This window comes from Vidua chalybeata, chromosome 20 (genome assembly GCF_026979565.1).
Source record: "Vidua chalybeata isolate OUT-0048 chromosome 20, bVidCha1 merged haplotype, whole genome shotgun sequence".
NCBI classification, from domain to species: domain Eukaryota; kingdom Metazoa; phylum Chordata; class Aves; order Passeriformes; family Viduidae; genus Vidua; species Vidua chalybeata.
The window spans coordinates 6,944,725-6,963,486 of record NC_071549.1 but is presented as its reverse complement, the minus strand read 5'-3'; the positions used below and the strand labels follow the sequence as shown (position 1 = coordinate 6,963,486).

The 18,762-nt window shown below is 46.3% G+C and overlaps 1 protein-coding gene across 3 annotated transcripts; it reads left to right on the top strand.

The window, feature by feature from the left end:
- The first annotated feature begins 292 nt into the window (after positions 1 to 292).
- UNC119 (unc-119 lipid binding chaperone) lies at positions 293 to 18,342 on the top strand. 3 transcript variants are annotated; one of them, XM_053961341.1, is made up of 5 exons: positions 293 to 410; positions 9,924 to 10,037; positions 10,932 to 11,034; positions 11,752 to 11,924; positions 12,928 to 18,342. In XM_053961341.1, the coding sequence occupies exons 1-5, from the start codon at positions 293 to 295 to the stop codon at positions 13,038 to 13,040; spliced, it is 621 nt and encodes a 206-aa protein (XP_053817316.1). In that variant the 3' UTR covers positions 13,041 to 18,342. The 3 variants fall into 3 exon arrangements, with proteins under 3 accessions (XP_053817316.1, XP_053817318.1, XP_053817317.1); XM_053961343.1 differs by lacking the exon at positions 293 to 410 and adding an exon at positions 7,791 to 7,812; XM_053961342.1 differs by lacking the exon at positions 293 to 410 and adding an exon at positions 9,101 to 9,519.
- Positions 18,343 to 18,762: the final 420 nt, after the last annotated feature.

The window sequence follows — 18,762 nt, the reverse complement described above, 5'->3', positions numbered from 1 at the left end:
TGGGCCAGGTGCGGGGTCTGTCCTCACCTCACCTGGGGGGCTGGCCCCCATGGCGGGGGGTTCGCAGGAGGGGAGACCCCAGCCTCCTCCAGCAGAAAGGGTTTGCCCTGAGCCCCTGGGAACAGCGCGGAGGGGCCGATTCCTTCTCTGCCCTCGTTCCTCCCCCTTCCCGCGGAGCCGGGCGGTGCTGCGCGGCCGGGGGCGGGCCGGGGGCGGTGATGGCGATGCCCCTCCCGGTGCGGCGGCGCGCAGCGGGGCCGGGGCCGCTCACACCGGCGGCGGCGGCGGGGCCATGAAGGTGAAGAAGAGCGGCGGGGCCGGGGCGGCGGCGGCCAGGACCGAGGAGGAGCTGGGCCGAAAGGCGCTCATCGGGCCCGACGACGTGCTGGGGCTGCAGCGGGTCACCAGCGGTGCGTGCCGGGCATGGCGCGGGGGGGGGAGGATGGGGACCGTGTCCCTCTGGGGCTTTTCCCGCGGGAAAAAGGGCAGCCGGTCCGACTCTCCGAGGGGTCTAAACCGGGGGGAAAAGAGGAGCCGTTCCCCCTTTCAAGGGGGCTAACCCAGAGGGAGAAGGGGAAGCGGTCCCCCCTCCCGGGAGACAAGAAGTGGGGATGCAGCACGGCAGGGGACAGAGCCCGCACCGGGATGTGCCACCCCGGGGGGCTGGGGACCATCGGAAGAAGAGGGGAACGCCCGGAACTGGGCATGCAGCCCCCCAACTCTGCTCGAAGGTCGCTGTTGGGATGCTGCTCTTCACTGCTCTCCCCATCACCCCATTCCCTGTGTCTGCTCCCACCCTGTGCCCACGGCAAGGGGATGGGATGGATCCCTGGCCACAGCATGGGGGGACTTCATAGCAGCCCCCCAACCCATTTTGCCCCTCTCCAGTTTAGCACCCGTGGTCTTGAGGGCATTTTGGAGGCGCTGGGTGGGAGTGTGTGGCTGGAGGGGCTGTTGTGCTTGGCAGAAGAGCTCGGGACAGCAGCACACAGGGCTGGGGAAAGGCCAGGACAGGGGGAATGGCTTCACACTGATAGAGAGCAGGTTTAGATTAGATATTAGGGAGAAATTCCTCCCTGGGGAGAGTGGTGGGGCCCTGGCACAGAGAAGCTGTGGCTGCTCTATCCCTGGAACTGTTCAAGATGAGGTTGGAAGGGGCTTGGAGCAACCTGGGCTGGTGGAAGGTGTCCCTGCCCCCGGCAAGGGGCTGGAACCTGATGACCTTTAAGGTCCCTTCCAACCCAAACCATTCCATGGTACTGCCTGTGCCTCAGGCCAGCAATGCCCAGGAACAATCTGCCCTGGTGTCCCAAAAAGTCCTTGGGCTGTCAGGGCAGAGGGGCTGGCCTGGGGTCTGGCCGTGCTCCCTGTGCCTCGCATCACTCTGGCCTCAAAGCCAGCTCTGTGTCACAGGCCGGGCTGTGAGGAGCCCTGGAGAGGAAGGATGCGGCTGTGGGTGCTGGTGCGTGCAGGCAGCCCCGTAGCTGCTGTGTGAGCAGGATGGGAGGAGGCCAGCCCGGCAGGGACCCTCAGGAAGGGCTTACAGAGGCTCCTCTGATAGGGGCTGTTGATGGGGACCCTTGGGTGCCCTTCTGCGAGCTGAGCTGCTCTGCTGGTGCAGCTGTGTGATTCACTGCCCAGAAATCCCCTGCCTGTGGCAGGGAGAGCACACAGCAGGCACTGAAGCATCCTGCCAGCATCCTCAGTTGGATGGTGAATCCCAGCCGTGGCCGTGTGAAGCACTGTGTGCTCACTTCATGGCAGCCTCCGTGTCCTTGCCCTCACCAGGGCTGTCTGGAGGGGACAGGGCCACCCACACCCTTGCTGTCACCTCGTGTGGCATCAGTGGGGATGGACGGTGCTCGCTCTTGGTAAGCTCCTGCCTTCCCAGGGAGCAGGGATTGCTAAGCTGGTGAGCCAGGCTTGGGGCAGAGCTGGTTGTTGTCTGCCTCTTCCAAGCCCAGGTCAGAGTGCTCTGGAGCACAGGGAGGATGTGAAATGCATGAAAATGTTGTGTTCCCCTCCTGCTGTGAGACTTGCTGCTAGCAGGGGTGCAGATGGGTCAGAGCCAGGCACTGTGACGATGTCCCAGGCTTACCATGGGAAACGCTTCCTGTCCTGCTGGATGTGTGGGAGCCAGGAAATGCTCTCCACACCTGAAAGCCTGGGTGAGTTTGGGGATACAGGTAAACAACAGTACATCCATGTTGAGCATATTGTATCTTATCACCCGGGAACACTTTGCAACTCCCCTTCTCAAGCTCTGTTTTTGTCCTGGTGGGTTTAACAGAAAGCAAAGGATATTTTTCAGATCTTTAACACCTAATCTAATGATTATTTGGAGCATTCTGTGGCACTTGCTAATTTCTACACCCTTAAAAACAGATGGCCAAAAATAGCCATGTGAAACTGTTCCACTCTTCTGCTTCAGGTAGGGGAGGAGGAAGGACCAGGCTGTGGGAGGGAAGTTCACAGCTGCCCCAACCTTTTGGACGTGCTGGGTGTCAGGGCAGACACCACACCCTGTTGCAGCAATTCTGTCTTTGACAGGTTGAAGTTGAAGGAGGAGTTGGTGGTGGGGCTGCAGCAGAAATGTCCTGGTGCCCTGGATGCCCTTTGTTGTTCCAGAGAGAGGATAATCCATCTTTATCCAAACTCGTGGGCCAGTAGCACTTCAGCTCACACTGAACTGGACTGCATTAAACTGTCCCTGCCTGGGACCTGGGGAGGGCTGCCTGTGTTTTAGGGTTGCTTCATCAGCCAAAGCCCAGCAGGGCTTGGTACCACGTGAAGGTGTGTTTTAGGAATGCTCACACCAGGAGCAGATGCTGTGTGTTTCTGAGCAGCCTTCCATGTTTCCAGAGAGAGGTGGAGTTCCAGCTGTAGCACAGAATGGTTTGGGTTGGAGGGGACCTTAAAAACCACCTTACTCCAACTGCCTCACCCAGAACAGGAACACAAGAACCTTCCAATAGATGGGCTTGCTCCAAGCCTCATCCAACCTTTCCTTGAACGCTTGCAGGGATGGAGCAGCCACAGCTTCTCTGCCCAACCCCTGCCAGTGCCTCAGCAGCCTGACAGGGAAGAATTCCTCCCTAATAATCTTTTCCATCAGGCAGCACAGCTGGACTTTGCTCTCCCAGTAGGTGCAGCTGACTGAACGTGAGGTGGCCGGGCTGGAGGGTGGCGAGGCAGGATGTGGCTCTGAGGGCAGCCACAGGAGCCAGCTGGGCTCTGCTCTTAATGTGCTTCTAATAAGCTTAACTGGGGAGTTGTGTGAACTGCCCTGCACATTCTGTGTCCTTCCAATGTTAAATTCCCTGGCAGCTCCGGGCCCACAACGTTTCTGGGCATGCTGGGTCCAGCCTGGTGGATCTGGGATGCTGCCCTGGGATATCTGGGCCTTCTGGCCAGGCTGGTTCTGGCTCTGCTCCAGCTGGATCAGGTGTAAGGCTGGAGAACCATTTCCTTTGCAATTAGTGAGATTTGTCACTCGCTCACACAACTGTGGTTGGGAAAAGCGGAAAAAGCTCATGACGTGATTAATTTAAGATTAGCAAAGGAGTGGGGCAGAGCTCAGTTCAAATTGCAATTAATTACTGAGGCAGCCAGAGGATCAGAGGAGTCAGATGTGTAACAAAAGACAAGCTCCAGCCTCTGAGGCTGCCCTGCTTATCATCTGCACACTTTGCCTGGAATACCAGATCAAATGTTACATTTTATTCTAACACTGATTTTATTTTAGAAAACCAAGGGGTTAAATCATTGATTACATGCTTGGAAACAGTTTCAAAACCAACCCTAAAAATAAGGAGCACACACGTAATCATTTCTGAAAGTAATCTCTTCCTTGAGCTGTCACTTGGGATTTCTCTGAGACTTCTCTAGGCAGCTTTAGCTAAAGGCCAGCTTGGCACAGGGCTGCCTCAGTGGGTTAGGCAGGCCAGACCCTTCTTGAGGGACTTTCATACCAGTTTCCTGCAGTCAATTAAAGAAAAAAACCCAAATAAAACATTTGCCTTCCCTCTGCCTCAGCAGTTCAAGTCCTGTAAAGCTAAACCATCCAGGATCCATGTTCAAATCAATTTCCAAATCCATGGGGTTTTGATAGGCAAGGAAAGAAGGAGGCACTAACAGGAATGTGAGGCAGGTGTGTGTGGATCCATCTTCAAAGCTGCTCCTGGACCATGACTTCCCTCCCCAGTTAATGGGGAGAATGTACTTTATTAGGAACTCTGAGTGTCTGTGAGGTTAATAAATCCCTGTTCTGCCTTGTCCAGGGCTGTGATGTGTGGCTGTGCTTTGATGTGCTGATTTCTTGTTGCAGAGCCATATCCCAGAGCTGTGCCAAGCTGCTCTCCCCACGACCCTTCCCTCAGCATCCTACACAGGCTGTGAGCTTTTCCAGGGCTCTGTGTTTCCTGAAGTCTCACAGCACAATATGAGCTGATAGGATTCCCAGGGGCAGCACACATGGTGTGTGTGTGGTGTGGGATTCCTCCTTCTCACAGGGTTGTGGGTTTGGGCCATCCCTGGTGGAAGTGGCAAAGGTAAGAGGAAAGCTGAGGGAGTCAGCCTGAGGGTCTGGGCAGAGCTTGGCTTTGGCTCAGCCCAAAAATAGCTGATTTAGTTGATGCTGTGCACGTGTTTTTCAGACTTCGAATGCAATCAGCATGAAAAGGGGGCAGGAGAAAGTGTTTGGGTGCCTTGGAAATGGGGGAAGAGCATCTCCATCCACAGGCTGCAGGGCTGTGATCAAATTAATTGTGAGAGGGTGAAGTCTGGAAAGCTCTAGCTAAAATTAAAAAAAAAAAAAAAAGAAAGAAAGAGATGAGCAGGCTGCCACAAAAATCAAAGCTGTGCAGTAGGACTCGGCAACTGAGGGGCTCTGGGGACCTTGGGAAGTGCCTCAGCCTGGGGCCTCCTGCCCTAAATCCCTCTGCTTCCTTGACAGTAAATGTGCTGCTGTGGAAAAACCCCTGTGGGATCCTTCTGGTGCAGGATTTTCCCTCTGGGACACTGCAGCAGCCTAATTCCAGTGCCAGGTCAGAGGGCAGCTGCTCCCTGCCTGTGCAGCCCCCCTGGTCTCTGGTTCTCCAAACCCCGTGGTTTGGGTTGGAGGGATCTATCTTACAGGAGTAGATCCTGTTTCCTGGCTGGCTTGGTGTCACAGGGCTTGAACTGCTGAGGCAGAGGGCAGGGAAATGTTTATTTTTTTCTTTAACTGAACCCATGTTGTCTGGGCAGGTGTATCAATAGCACCTGAAACCTGCCCTGCCTTGCCCTCAGGGCCTGCTCCGTGTCCTACGTAACTGCTCGGCCTCTTCGTGGGGTCTGGGCTATTTTTGCTTCCTCCTGAGACTCTTCAATCTGATAATCTCCTAATCTCCAGCTCCTGGCTATTCCTCTGCAGTTGTCTTGGCTTTATACCTGGTTTATGTCTTGGGAGTTGGCTTCAAAATAGTTCCTGACCTTGTTGGTTAATGCATGTTAGGAAATAGGCCTGCATAACTACAGGAGCCTTCTCATCCATTCCCTAAATTCTTGTCTGTGTTGGGGAGAGAAATTCCTGTTCCAAGTCACTGCTGTTGCCTCAGTCTCCTGTATAGCATCCTCCTGATTTACACCCATTTCCAGGACCAAATTTTCAGTTTTTTTCTTACCCCAGGTGCACTCTGCTTTCCTTAGTGGGCTCTTAAGGCCTTAAAATAGGAGCTGCCCCATCTGAGATTAGACTCTGATGAGCACAGAAATATCCCTGGTGTCTGTGAGAGGGGACACGTGCTTCCTCCTGATTGCAGAGATGGAGAAGGGATCTTGAAAGGAGCACAACAAAGAGTGTGAATCCTATTGCCCATGAAATTGTGATAAAATGGGCCTGGTGGGGTGGTTGCAAAGGGAATTTGGAAATGCAGGATCAAATTTTAGCTTTCTGTGATGAGGAGCAAACCTGATCTCATGCATTTAAATGACAGGGAGATGTCCAAGGAGAAAGTGCCTTTGTTTGCTTTCCTGTGTTATTTAGCTCTGCATTATCCTCACCTTTTGTCCTCCTCTGTAACACCAGCTGCTAAAATACACACCTGGAATTGTGCACCAGGGTTCAGGATGTGCCAGTGTTCACAGGCAGTGCCTGCTGGCATTGTCCAGGCTGTTCTGCTGGTTTATTTTGTAATTTTGGTTGGGTTTGGGAGGGCAGGAAGGTTTCCTGGATAAAAACTCTCTTCCCTGGATTAGGCAGTGGAGGTACCACCTCAGAACTGTACCAGGGGAAGGAGCACCTGCTGATTCTGAGAGCAAAGCTAGAGACCACTGAACTGTTTGGGGTCACTTTGGAATCACTTTTTCCTACAAAGGGAAGGAATTAATTGAGCCAGATTGAGGAAGCCAATCACCTCTGCTGCTTCCTCAGACCACCACAGTGGTGTTGGTTGTGATCCAAACTCTTCACAGCTGTGATAGGTTTTAAGATAGAAATTGTCTCTAAAAGTGGGGAGTTGCAGACCTTTGGGCATGATCCAAAGGTTATGGGAAAGAAGCTGGAGAGGCACCAGAGGAATGGTGATGTGTGAGTGAGAAGTGGCTGCTAATACCAGGTGAATTGTTTTCAGGAAGGATTTGGGCATGGAGGTCTGGGATATGACAATTCCCTGGCCTTTAGGAAAGGGTAGGAAGTACTCCTCTTTTGTGACCTTTTTTTACACTATTAAATGTGGGTTCTTAAGGAAAAAAAACACTCTGATGGGTTTTCCATGGCAGTGCTGCTGTGTCCATGCCTTCATCCCTAAATCAGGTGAGTACTGAAGGCTCAGGGACACACCGTGATGGTTCAGTTATTAACAGGGAGGCAGCACAGCCTGCTTCAGGGGAAGTGGAAGAAACAAGAAAATACTGAGAGACCAACCCACCATTCTCTGTAACAATCCCCTCCATGGCGGTTTGATCTGCCTCATTCCCAGCTAAAATAACCACGGCTGCTGCCGCCCTTCCCCAAATCGTGGCGACGCTGAATTAGGATAAGGGAAGCAGATGATACATTTAAGTGAGTCACGGAAGTGTGGGCAACTGGGCCCTACAGTAATTTAAAAATAAGTGTGTATGGGATGAGATTAGCAAATCTGACAGTGCTCAGCTAAGCAGAAGGATCTGCCAATTGCAAGCAGCCCATTCCCAATAAGACCTTCCAGTGCAGCCACAGGCTCCTGTTACGTGTGAGGGGGAAAAAACCAGCACGTGGCTACTTTGGTTTTTTTTGAACAGGATAACAAATGTAATACAGACTGAGGGGGATATATATTGCTCTGGGGTTTTTTTTTGCGTTTTTTTTTTTTCTTTTTTTTTTTCTTTTTTTCCTTTCTAGGAGACTGGGCACTGCTAGAGGAGGAAAAAAACCCACTTGATTGCAGTATTTTGGCAGCTGATCTTCCCGGATGGCATCCAGTTGTACATTGGCATGCTGATTAAAAAAAAAAAAAAACAACCAACCAACCAACCAACCAACCAAAAAAAGGGTTTAAAATATTATCAGGGCAAAAAGAGTTGGAAAATAACAGTGTGAGGGTGCAAACATCAATGAGCAGGAGCCTGGTGGGGATTCTACCCGGGTTTTACTCCTCTTTGGAGGCTCTGCTTGGCTCTCCTCTGCTCCAGATGAGTCATGGACACTGTTACTGCAGCAACGCTGCTGCCAAGGAGGGGGATAAAGCTGTTGCCATGGTGCTGGATGGGCAGGAATTCTGCAGGAGTAGAAACACTTAATAATTAACTTGCAGACAAACGCGGCTCCAGATTCGCCAGCGTGCTCCAGGGAAGGTGTTCTGGGCTCCTGGGCGACTGCTGCCTGTTCCCAACAGCCTTCCCAGGGAACAGCCAGTGGCCACGGGCCGAGGGAGGGGAAGCTGGGCTGTGGCAAGCTGTGCCTGCTTCCATCAGTTTGTGTTTTGCATGCTGGTGCTCCGAGCTGGGAAGTTGTGGGACGGGTTAGGAATTGGGGTGGCCGATGTGTCAGAGCCTAAAATCACAGTGTAATTGCAGGACATCTCCCTGAGGAATGCTAAACATCAGGGCCTAAGGCAAGGGCTGGGTTTAAATTCCTGTCCTGTCTTCTTGGCTACTGTTAAAGACACAAAAGGGAGATTTTTGTGCAGTTCTTGGGATATTTGACCAAACACAGGCTTATATTTTCTTGTGGTAGTAAAGAGGTCGAGCTTTTAGCTTGTTCTTCCTGACAGTTTGGGTGCTGGTGTCCGTTTTTCCTTGTGCTGCGTTGATAGGGAAGGGAAAATCCCTGCCAAATGCCAGGGATGCCTTGAACACTGTCCTCTCCCTGCACACCCATTTATAGAATATACTACTCTGAGTAGAAACTCAGAGTGTTTTGGCTTAAGAAGGACCTTAAAGATCATCCACTTCCATCCCCTCTGCCATGCAGGGACACCTCCCACTAGACCAGGTTGCTCCAAGCCCCATCCAGCCTGGCCTTAAGCACTTCCAGGGATGGGACATCTACAAATTCTCTGGCATTCCTTTGAGAATTCACCATATGGGGTTGTTGGAGAGCAGTAAAACTGTCCAGGGAGAACATTTAACACCTCTGTTCCTTCTACTGAGCTTACTTGGACAGTTCTCCAAGTTATGGAGATTTGGAAGGAATAAAAGGCTTCTAGGAAGGTGCTGGTGCCAGGTGTTTGTGCCCAGGAGCTCAGAAGTCTCTCACAGTGGTCTTGGATTTCTTAGACCTGTGCTGAAGCTGGGTTGGTATGGGCAGGTCTGAGCTCTGAGCACTTGTAACTTGTTTTTATGCAGTCAGTGACTGAGCCTCAGGTGGATGGATTTGTTGGAGTTTCAGAAATAGGAAAGCAGACAGAAATAAGTGATTAGCTCAGATTAACAGCAGGAATTAGTAGCTGAGAAAGTGTTTCGAATTAGAATGTTAAAGTATTATTTTCACCTTGCAACCTCCAGAACCAGTCTCCTACATCAATCAAATGTGCTGTTGTTTGAAAGCTGACCTGGCTTGTCTACACAGAGCATTTCTTTAGATTTGTCAGGGTAAAGTGAATTATTGGAGCTGCATTCAATCTGTGCTGTATGTGCTCCTTCCCCAGGGAGGAGGATGATTCCTATGCCAGGAGCTGGCTAGGGCACAGCAAGGCTGAAGGCCAAGGCTGTGGGGATTTTAGTAGTGGAATCCTCATCCCTGGAAGTGCTCAAAAGGCCTGTGGATGGGGCACTTGGGACATGGTTTAGTGGTGAACACAGCAGCGCAGGGTGAAAAGTTGGACTTGATGATCTTAGAGGGCTTTTCCAACCTTAACCATTCTGTGTTTCCATGACTTTCTCTCCAAGATCCTCACAGCTGGGAAGGGCTCTGCTCCCTGTTTTCCTGACACAGGGAAAGGCTTCAACATCATTCTCAGTGCTGAGGAAAACAAGCCCTGGTGTGGGGAGAAGAGGCCACCCTTTGTCTGCAGAGGGCTGGAGCAGGGAGGTGGCACAGGGGAGGACACTCCTGTTCCAGTTAAGTGCAGTCAGCTTAGCTCCCAAAGCTGCTTAGCCCTCGCATTCGGCCACAGGGCAGTTTTTAAAACAGGCAAAGCCTCTTAACACTGGAAAGGCTGGGATTTGATGGAGGTGCTGACTAGTCTGGGAGGAAATGGATGCAGAAGTTACTGGCACAGGGTTGGAAAAAGGTGATGACCTGTGTGTGTTGGGGGAGAGAATTCTTTCCCCTGTCCTGTCTGAGCAGGGCAGTGTGATCCTCCAGAACTGACACTGTCTTCAGAGACACCAGTTTTGAATTAAAACAGGCAGTAGTGGAGATGCATTTAGGCTGCTCTCACTGCTGGTGTGGCCTCCAGAGAGCAGCCAGAAATTCCTGGTATTTCAGGGCAGCCTTCATTTAAATTTGCTTCCCCCTGCAGATTATTTGTGCACTCCAGAGGAAAATGTTTACAAGATAGACTTCACCAGGTTCAAAATCCGGGACATGGAGTCTGGCACAGTCTTGTTTGAAATCACCAAGCCAGCAGCTTCAGGTGAGTGCACACACAGAATAAGGTTTCCATGAACAAATGCTTTCTTTTGCCTTTCCCCCCTCCTTTTACTCCATATATTTCCCAAAAGTGGCAGAATCTCTCTGCTGCAGGAGGGCTGGAGCCCCATCTTGCAGCAGGAGTGTTTTTCAGGTGTCTCTTTGTACTAACAGGGTGAGCAGAGCTGACTGCTGCTGTGTTCTTCCTGTTGCCATCTGTGATGAGAAGGGACAGATGGATGTTGTAAACAGGAGCAGAGGAGGAGGAGGAGATCACTGGGTGGTTTTTTCTTGGCTGTTATTCAGCTTGTGCCCCCTGTACATAGTTTAGCTGTTAGTTTAACATCTCTCACTGAGGAGTCAGGAAAATGATATTTCCAAAGGGGAGAAACTGCCAACAGGCAAATGAAACAAACTGAACATTTGCCCTTTTTTTTGGTTTGATTAATTTTTAGGTGTTACTTGTAAGCATCCAAGTGTTGCCTGTTGCCAGTGGTGATAAAAACCCAGGGCAGCTGTTCTTTTCCTGGCCAAGCACTTTTAACCCTTCCCCACCTCCCTGCAGGTGAGAGGAAGTTTTCTGTAGCTCATAGGTAGCAAACCAAGCATGCTGTGGGGAAATGGCTTGTTGAGAGTCACTCTGCAGTCCTGATGTGATGTAGGAGCAGTAGATGAGGAATAGAAATCCAGAAGATAAGAAATTACTCAAACCAAAGGGCCATCTCTCAGCATTCCACCTCTGAGTGACCAGGGGTAGACACCTCAGGGCAGGAGGAGGATGAGCTCAGCACCAGAGTGACTTTCTGGCTTCCGTGGCTCAAGAACACCACCACAAGCATTTCCCCTGAGTTTCTGGCTCTCAGGCAGCTCTGACAGAGCTTTCTTTGGGCTTTTGCAGAGCGGGAGCACAATGACAGGAAGGACGTGGACCCCAACGCCGGACGCTTCGTGCGCTATCAGTTCACCCCGGCCTTCCTCAGACTGCGGCAAGTGGGAGCCACGTGAGTAACCCCCTCCTGCTCCTTGGCCTGGCACAGAAAACAGCTGGAATCTTAGGGATAAAAACCCCTCTCTTGCATGTTCATCCTGCCAGGAAGTTGATTGAACAAGGGCCTTTTTCATTTATTATGAGGGTCTCCAAATCTCTTGCCTTCTCTGTCACTTTAGGTTTAGTCAGGGGTAGGCCTGGTGCTGAAGGGATTGATGCTAAAAGAGGCAAAATCAAGTGGGAAGGCTCTGGGGAGACCTTAGAGCACCTTCCAGTGCCTGAAGGGATTCCAAGAGAACTGGAGAGGGAGTTCTGGAAAGGACCTGGAGTGACAGGACACAGGGAATGGCTTCCCAGTGCCAGAGGGCAGGGTCAGATGGGATAGTGGGAAGAGATTGTTCCAGGGTGGGGAGGCCCTGGCACAGGTGCCCAGAGAAGCTCTGGCTGCCCCTGCATCCCTGGAGGTGTCCAAGGCCAGGCTGGATGGAGCTTGGAGCAGCCTGGGATAGAGGAAGGTGGCCCTGTCCATAGCAGCTTTAAGATGTTTATCTAATGCTGTGGTGTGTCCCTGTAGAATGCTTTACGTGAAAGAGGAAACAATAATTTGTTTAGTGCTGTTGCTTTATATTTTTGGCTTTTTTTTTTTCCAGAGCTCTCTTCTGCCTTTCAGGAATATTGTAGATCTTACTGAAGCATGAAAGCTCACATCAGTTTTATCCTTCTTTTTCAGGGTGGAATTCACAGTAGGAGACAAACCCATTAATAATTTCCGTATGATTGAGCGGCACTACTTCCGTGACCAGCTGCTGAAAAGTTTTGATTTTGAATTTGGCTTCTGCATCCCCAGCAGTAAAAATACTTGTGAGCACATCTATGAATTCCCCCAGCTCTCGGAGGATCTCAGTAAGCTCTTTGTTATAAACTTTCATTTCTGGGTTGTCACACCATGATGTTCATCTGAGGTGGTTTGGGGGAGCCCTTTCTTAAAAGCTGTCTCTAGAGAGTGGGTTGGGTAAAATAATTCATCCTTTTATATCTGTGTTAACACTTATTTTGTTTTCTAGTAGGATGTCTCTCATCACACACCAGGCACTTGCTTGGGTTTGTGTTTTTTTTTTTTTTTTTTTTAATTCATAAAAGGGAAGCTTTGGTATCAGGGAGAAAAAAAGATAATTGTGTTATAAAACAAGCAAAAAATAAGATTAAAAAGACATCCAATAAATGGATAACTTAAATGTTATGATCTGTTTTAATGTTTGATGTGCTATATTGTGAGCTTGAGAGGTTTTAGTATGAACATAACTTTTATTTTCTCTCCTCTCTCCCAAGACACAATAGCACAAGCACTAAATCTTTGTGATTTTCCTCTTTACAGCCCCTAATTGTGTGTGTCAGCACTAATATTGCAGTCTGTGGAAAATACAGTGAGGCCCTGCTGTCAGGCCAGAACAAATTTACTTTGAGTTTGCTGTTCTATCACTGTTTTTAAAAACAACACAAAACAAAAACAAACAAAACACAAAACAAAACAAAAAGAACCCCAGCCCAAAATGTAATGGGTTCTTATTCTGAGGTTCCCTTTATATGGTGCCATAATATATTTGGATTATGAACATTTTTCATCCCTGAAATTCTTCAAAGAAAGTGTGCATGTGGCACAAGGGTTTAGTGGATTCAGGTTGGATTTTAAGCCCTTAGAGGGCTCTTCCAACATAAAAATGCCATGATTATGCTTGAATTGTTTAAAAGACACCAACAGGGAGTGGTTTGGGCGATTCCCATTTGGGTTCTGGTTTTTCACCTGATTTTGCAGCTGCTTGGGGGCCGCTGAACAGCGCTTGAGCCCGGCACGGAGCGTCCCCGTTAATTGTGTTGGGTTTTTTTTTCCCCCATTTCCCCGTCACAGTTCGAGAGATGATCCTGCATCCCTACGAGACACAGTCGGACAGTTTCTACTTTGTAGACAACAAGCTGGTGATGCACAACAAGGCAGATTATTCATACAGTGGAGGACCTTGAGCATGGGCCGGGCGGCCCCACCCGCGCTGGCCTCCCCTTCCCTCTGGAAGTCGTCAGGGATCCCAACACCTCCAGCTCCTGCAGTGTCACCTGGACAAGGATCCACCAACCAAGGACTCTTTGCCACAGTAGGAGTTTCATGACATCTCTTTTGAGCTTTGAAGCAGACCCAGTTCTTCAGAAGTTTTAAGCTAAAAATGATCTTTGGATACCACTTCCCTAAGTTTCTTTAAGTGTCTGCTTTGAAAATGGCCTTGTGGGACCTGAGGGGTTTTGCCCTAATTCTGTGAATTTATGTTCTTGCCCTCAAGTATCTTTTAGGATTGCTTTCCCAAAGAATGTAATCAGAGAAACCATGGGAGTGGATGGATGCAAAGGCAGAGGTTTGGGTGGTTGTTTCTCTTTGTGAATGCTTCAAAGGCCAATTTAACTTGTCCAGCCTGTTGAAAATATCGAGCAAAACATCTCACAAAGGCAAGTTTCATCTTTAGACTGGCTCTCTCCATGAGTATTTCATCTTTTAGTTTCCATCCTTCTGTGTAATATTCTGTTTAACCTTGGAAACACCAAAACCTGCAATGAAGAGCAGTAGTTCAGTGACAGAGCTGTGTTAATTGGGTGTTTTTGCATTTACATTCCTTTTACATTTCAGATGAAGGTAAAATGGCATTGTGGGTCTATGAACCTCCATAAGTACATTCCATTGATTTCAGTTTTTCGCAGAATAATCAGGAAAAACAGAAGGATTTTAGCTTTATTTAACATTTTTGCTTTATTTAACATTCAGCCTTTTCATGCCACACATTTCCTGTGTCTATTTTTTTCATCTCTGCTCGATACCAAGATAAGGACTTCAGCACTGCTTGTTAGAGCAACATTTTAATTGTCTAAGGCAGCTGGGGAGTGTGGAATTTCCAATTTTCTATTTGTATCTGCATTTAAAGGAGGTTAAGACAGCGTTTCCCCTTTGTTAAAAATGTTTCTCATCAGATAATAATAGAGGTGAAGCTAAATCTAATAATCTACAACTTTAACACACAGCAAAAAAATTAGCAAGAGTTCTCTCTTCTCTTCTGGAAGAAGTTTAACACCAATTTAGCCCAAGAAATAGCAACACCAAGAATAAACTAGTGTGGGATGACTTGTTGTCATGAAACCCTTACTCTGAAGGTCAGTTCACTGATACTTAAAAAAAAACAACCAACCAAACCAACAAAAATAAAAGACAGTTGCAGCCTGTAGATATTTCTATAAATACTTGATGTCTCCATGTCTAATTCTGTGAGTTGAAGTGGAACATTCTATGTTAGCCTCAGATAGGTGTAATAATTGTAATAATTTTTCTAAAAATACCATTTCCAGTCGTGATGAGCATCTCTGTAGTCGCAGCCTACGTCAGACAGGACTACAAACAATTCCAAGTGCAGCCTAAGGACAGGGGGGTTTTTGTGCTCCTGCTGGGCTTGTGGTCACTTTTCAATGTGTCACCATTTGTATTTGGCTTGGCTTTTTTGACTGCTGAGAGAGGAGGCAGTTTTTTTTTTTAAAAAAACACAGTGATTTTAGGTTACAGCACAGTTTTTATTAAGCTTGGTAGCTGCAAAAGTGTGTCAAGTTCACTGATTTTACACAAGTAGTAGCTTGTAGTAATTCTTATCACAGTGAGACTTGTATTTATCACTGGTTTTTGTCTCTAGTGTATTAAATCATACAAGTAGCCTAGGGCTGACTGATCAGTTTGAGAGATACAAAGGATTTCCTCATTATTTGTGCAGTCCTTTGAGCTACTGACCATTAATTTTATAGCACAATAATTACTCAAGATGAAAATAGTTTCAAAAATGTTTTCACTCCTCCCCCAACTTATTTTTTTTTTAATCAGGGCTGTTAAATCATATCTCCAATGACATTTTGTAAGTTTTAAGTATTTCTGAGTTTTGTTTCAATTTGCAGGAAAAAAAAAAGTTAATTTAAAGACAAACTAGAGTGAATGTTTATAATTATCACCCTGTACAGGGTTTTTTGGGGGGCTATTTTTCACCTGCTGTTCATAACAGTCGCTTCTGTGCATAAGACTTTTAAAAGACTTTTAGGAATTGAATTTGCCCATAATTGCCAGTCATCTATTTAATATGTTGTGATGAGATCAGGTGTACTTTGGTGTGGACTCTTGGGTCATTTGATGGAGTTTCCTCTGAAATGTTCTGCTCCTTTTTTATGCTATCTCCTTTCAAGACTTACAAAAAAAGAGAAATTCCATAAAAATATTACTGTAATCAAGGGAAATTTGAGAGGTAGACATGCCCCTTATAAAAGAACCAAGAGAAAGTCACTGTGTGCCCAGGAGTGCAGAGTGTGGATGGAATTTCTGACATTTTCAAGTGTAGGTTTGAGGTTGAACACAAGAGGATGAATTATCAGCTGCTCCTCTCCTGAAAACCTTTAAAATTCAAATTATATATGTAATAATTCCAGTCTCACAGGAAATTTACTGTGAATCATATGGGTGATATTACACTGAGTTGGTTGCCTAAATATTATTAGGAATATTTTAAGCCAGAAATAAAGGTTGGACATTTTCAATAAAATAAATTTCAACCAATTCTAGCTTTAGCTTTTCAGTTAGGACAATTTCCCTCTTTATTAAAAATCCCCAGAGTTTGCCACAAGTAACAAATTCTGATTTCTAAACCAAAGCAAAGAACAGAACTTTCCATGGGAAGGCGCTGTTTTCTGTGTCCCACTGAAGCAGTTATTGGGAATTATTTGTTAGCATTTCCTCATGGTCATCCACATCCACAATCTCTGCAAACACGTGGGAATTACTGTCTAGGAGAGAGATTCTGTTCCTTTCCCACCTGCTCATGCAGCAGCATCACGTGTGGTGTTGATATGAGGCACATAAACAGCACTAAAAGAATGTTTCTTCAAAAAACTTTGTTTGTGGAGTTGCTGTTTTAATGCCACTTCTGTCCTTGTTTTGCTTAAGAACCATCTTCAAAATTTAAAGACCAAACTGTGCAGCACCCAATAATTTCAACTTCCTTCTGAGAGGGAGCTGAGTTTGCAGCCCAGTTGTGAAACCCACATTTTTTTCCCTTAAACTGGCAGCTGGTTCTTATTATAAACCAGTTGAGAATGAAGTCTTAGCAGCATTGTTCACAGAAGAATTTGTTAATCTTCTTGACTAGCTATTATTTTGTATTTTAGCATTCATCATTATTGGGTTTACTTTGGAAGTTCATTGCGAAATCACCAAATATTGGCTCTGGGAAAAAAAGAATTGTTGTATTTTTTTCCTTGATCTCATTTTAAACATGACTTTAATTAGCACTACAGCTTTGTTTTAACAAGCCAGCCTAGCAATTTGGGATCTGACTTTTTGAAAGTGAAAGAAAACATCTAAGAGCTAACCAAGATTATCTGCTAATAATGCCCTTCTGTTTCCTGTCATAAAACAGGATTAAGTGTGTGCTTTACACAGTGACTTAATCTTGGAAAAAGAAACAAAATCTCCCTGAGTGCTAATAGTGACATAATTTTTCTGAGAGACAGGGAAATTACAGCTCAACACATTCTTCCAGGGAAATTATAATTTGACATATTTTTTCACTTTGTCAGTCTTGGATTCCTTTCACAGTCAGGGTTTTTAAGAAAAGTAGCAATACATTGGTAGTGAGCTGCATGCTCTAATTACTCACACTTCTGTGGCAAGGAGAGAACCCTTTTTTTTTTTTTTTTTAGAATTAACACATCAGCTGTGGTTGAAAAATTTAGAAACTTTGCTCTCAGTTCAGTGGCAAAAGCCAAAATTGTTTTTGTGAATTATCCGTTATGTGGTGACATTTCTGAAATAACTGAATGATCCACCCTTCCTGACTCAGAAGAATTTATTTATTTATTTAATGTAGAAAGTCTCTCCAGGGTTGAAAACAATCTTCTGGGGTTTAGTTCTTGCTCATAATCTCTCTCTATGTCTTGTTTCTTGAGCAGGTCAGTAAGATGCTCTATTTTCCACCTCTGTCCTCTGAGTTTTATTCCAAAATCTTGTGTAGTGTCACAGTGGTGGTTGGCTGTGTGTGAAACATGCAGGCTACTTCCAAAATCCCTTCAAACTGAGAAAAACCTGTTAAAGTATATTGAGAATTATCCTACATATTGACCCATAAAAAATAAACCCCAAACTTAATGACAGGGAACTTTTAGTCATGCAAAGATTTGGGGCTATTTAAGATAAGAAAATGCTAATACCCAACCATCATATTTAGCAAATATTATAAAAATTCTTTATTAATTATTCATAAAAGATGGTTAACAGCTCAGTTTTAATTAGATCTGGTTAGGAAGGAAACCATAGCAATCATTGCTGTCGTTTGGGGCTGTGGGTCAGCAGCTGGCACTGTGTGTGTGGCACAAAGTTTGGGCAGGTTTGTCTGCATTTTTGGGGGGAAAATGAGGGAAAGGAGGACAAGGACAGAAAAAAGCATTAATTTCAGCTATTTGGACTCAAGAGCTTCAAGGCCATGGTGAGTGACTCAATTTTCTCCTGGGTCTGAGGCAGCTGGCAGCTCCTGCTCATGGTTCTTCTCTCTACCCCCAGCCTAAACCCTGCCTAAATTTATAGAGGCTTTTCAGTATTAATGTCAAATACCACTGAGAGTTCATCTCATTTAACCTACATGGAAATTGCTGATTTATTTGAGGGCTGTGATGCTCCAGGTCTCACCTTGCAGCTCAGTTGTTCAGTGGGTTGAAATGAAATGTTTGTGTGTCTGCAGCCCCCCAAAAACCCCCTGTGCTCCTGCCTGCTCTAGTGTCTGCTTGTATCTTAATACACCCAGCAAACCTGTTTGAATGTGACTTTTTTTTTTTTCCTGGCATAGAAACAGAATTGTCTGTATTAAAATGTATTTATAAAAAAAAAAAAAGTCTATTTTTTGTGGAAGGAAAGTAGGATTCTGGTTACTATACCACTGGGAAAATGTTAGGAGCATTTTTACTGAGTTAATTTCTAATTCTTTGTACCTTGGTAGTGATTTGTTTGCTAGGAGAACATCCACTGTGGCCCATCCTGTGGCAATGCAATGCACTGTCATGCAGAGAAACTGGTTTTCAGAAAACTGGGAATCCTTTGTTTCCTTTTTGGGACAGGAGGGAACTGAGGAGATCACCAGGAATAGAAGAAACCTTGGCACAGAATCTGTTCTGTGGCTTTGGCTTCAGCCTGTTTGACTTTTTGCAGATTAAGTAGAGAGAGAAAAAAAGATTGAGACTTCTGGATTAAAAAAAAAAAAAAGAAAATTAGATGCTATAATTTAGTCTTCCTGTAGGAGAAGGAGAGTCCTTGAATTAATTTATACAAGGTTTAAATAGGGACTGCACTTGCTTCAATTGGTTTGATATTGGCAGCTTAGTCATTGATGTGCATCCTAGGGAATATGCTTAACTTTTCCCATTACCTTGGAAAATGGTTCAAAAACATGTCACTTCCATTAGCAAGTGTTTCTTCTCCTGTAACAAATTGAAAAATGTAAAAAAAAAAAAAAAGGAAATAAATTATTGATCCTAGAAATGAGGGTGATTGTCTATTTTATTTAAATATTTCTGTGAAAAAAAAATCAAACTTTCATTTCAGATTTCTTCCATCAATATTCAAACTCCAGGTTTTGTGCAGATGTGTGTGAGCAGCTTCATTTTTTGATGATTGATGGAAAGACTCTGC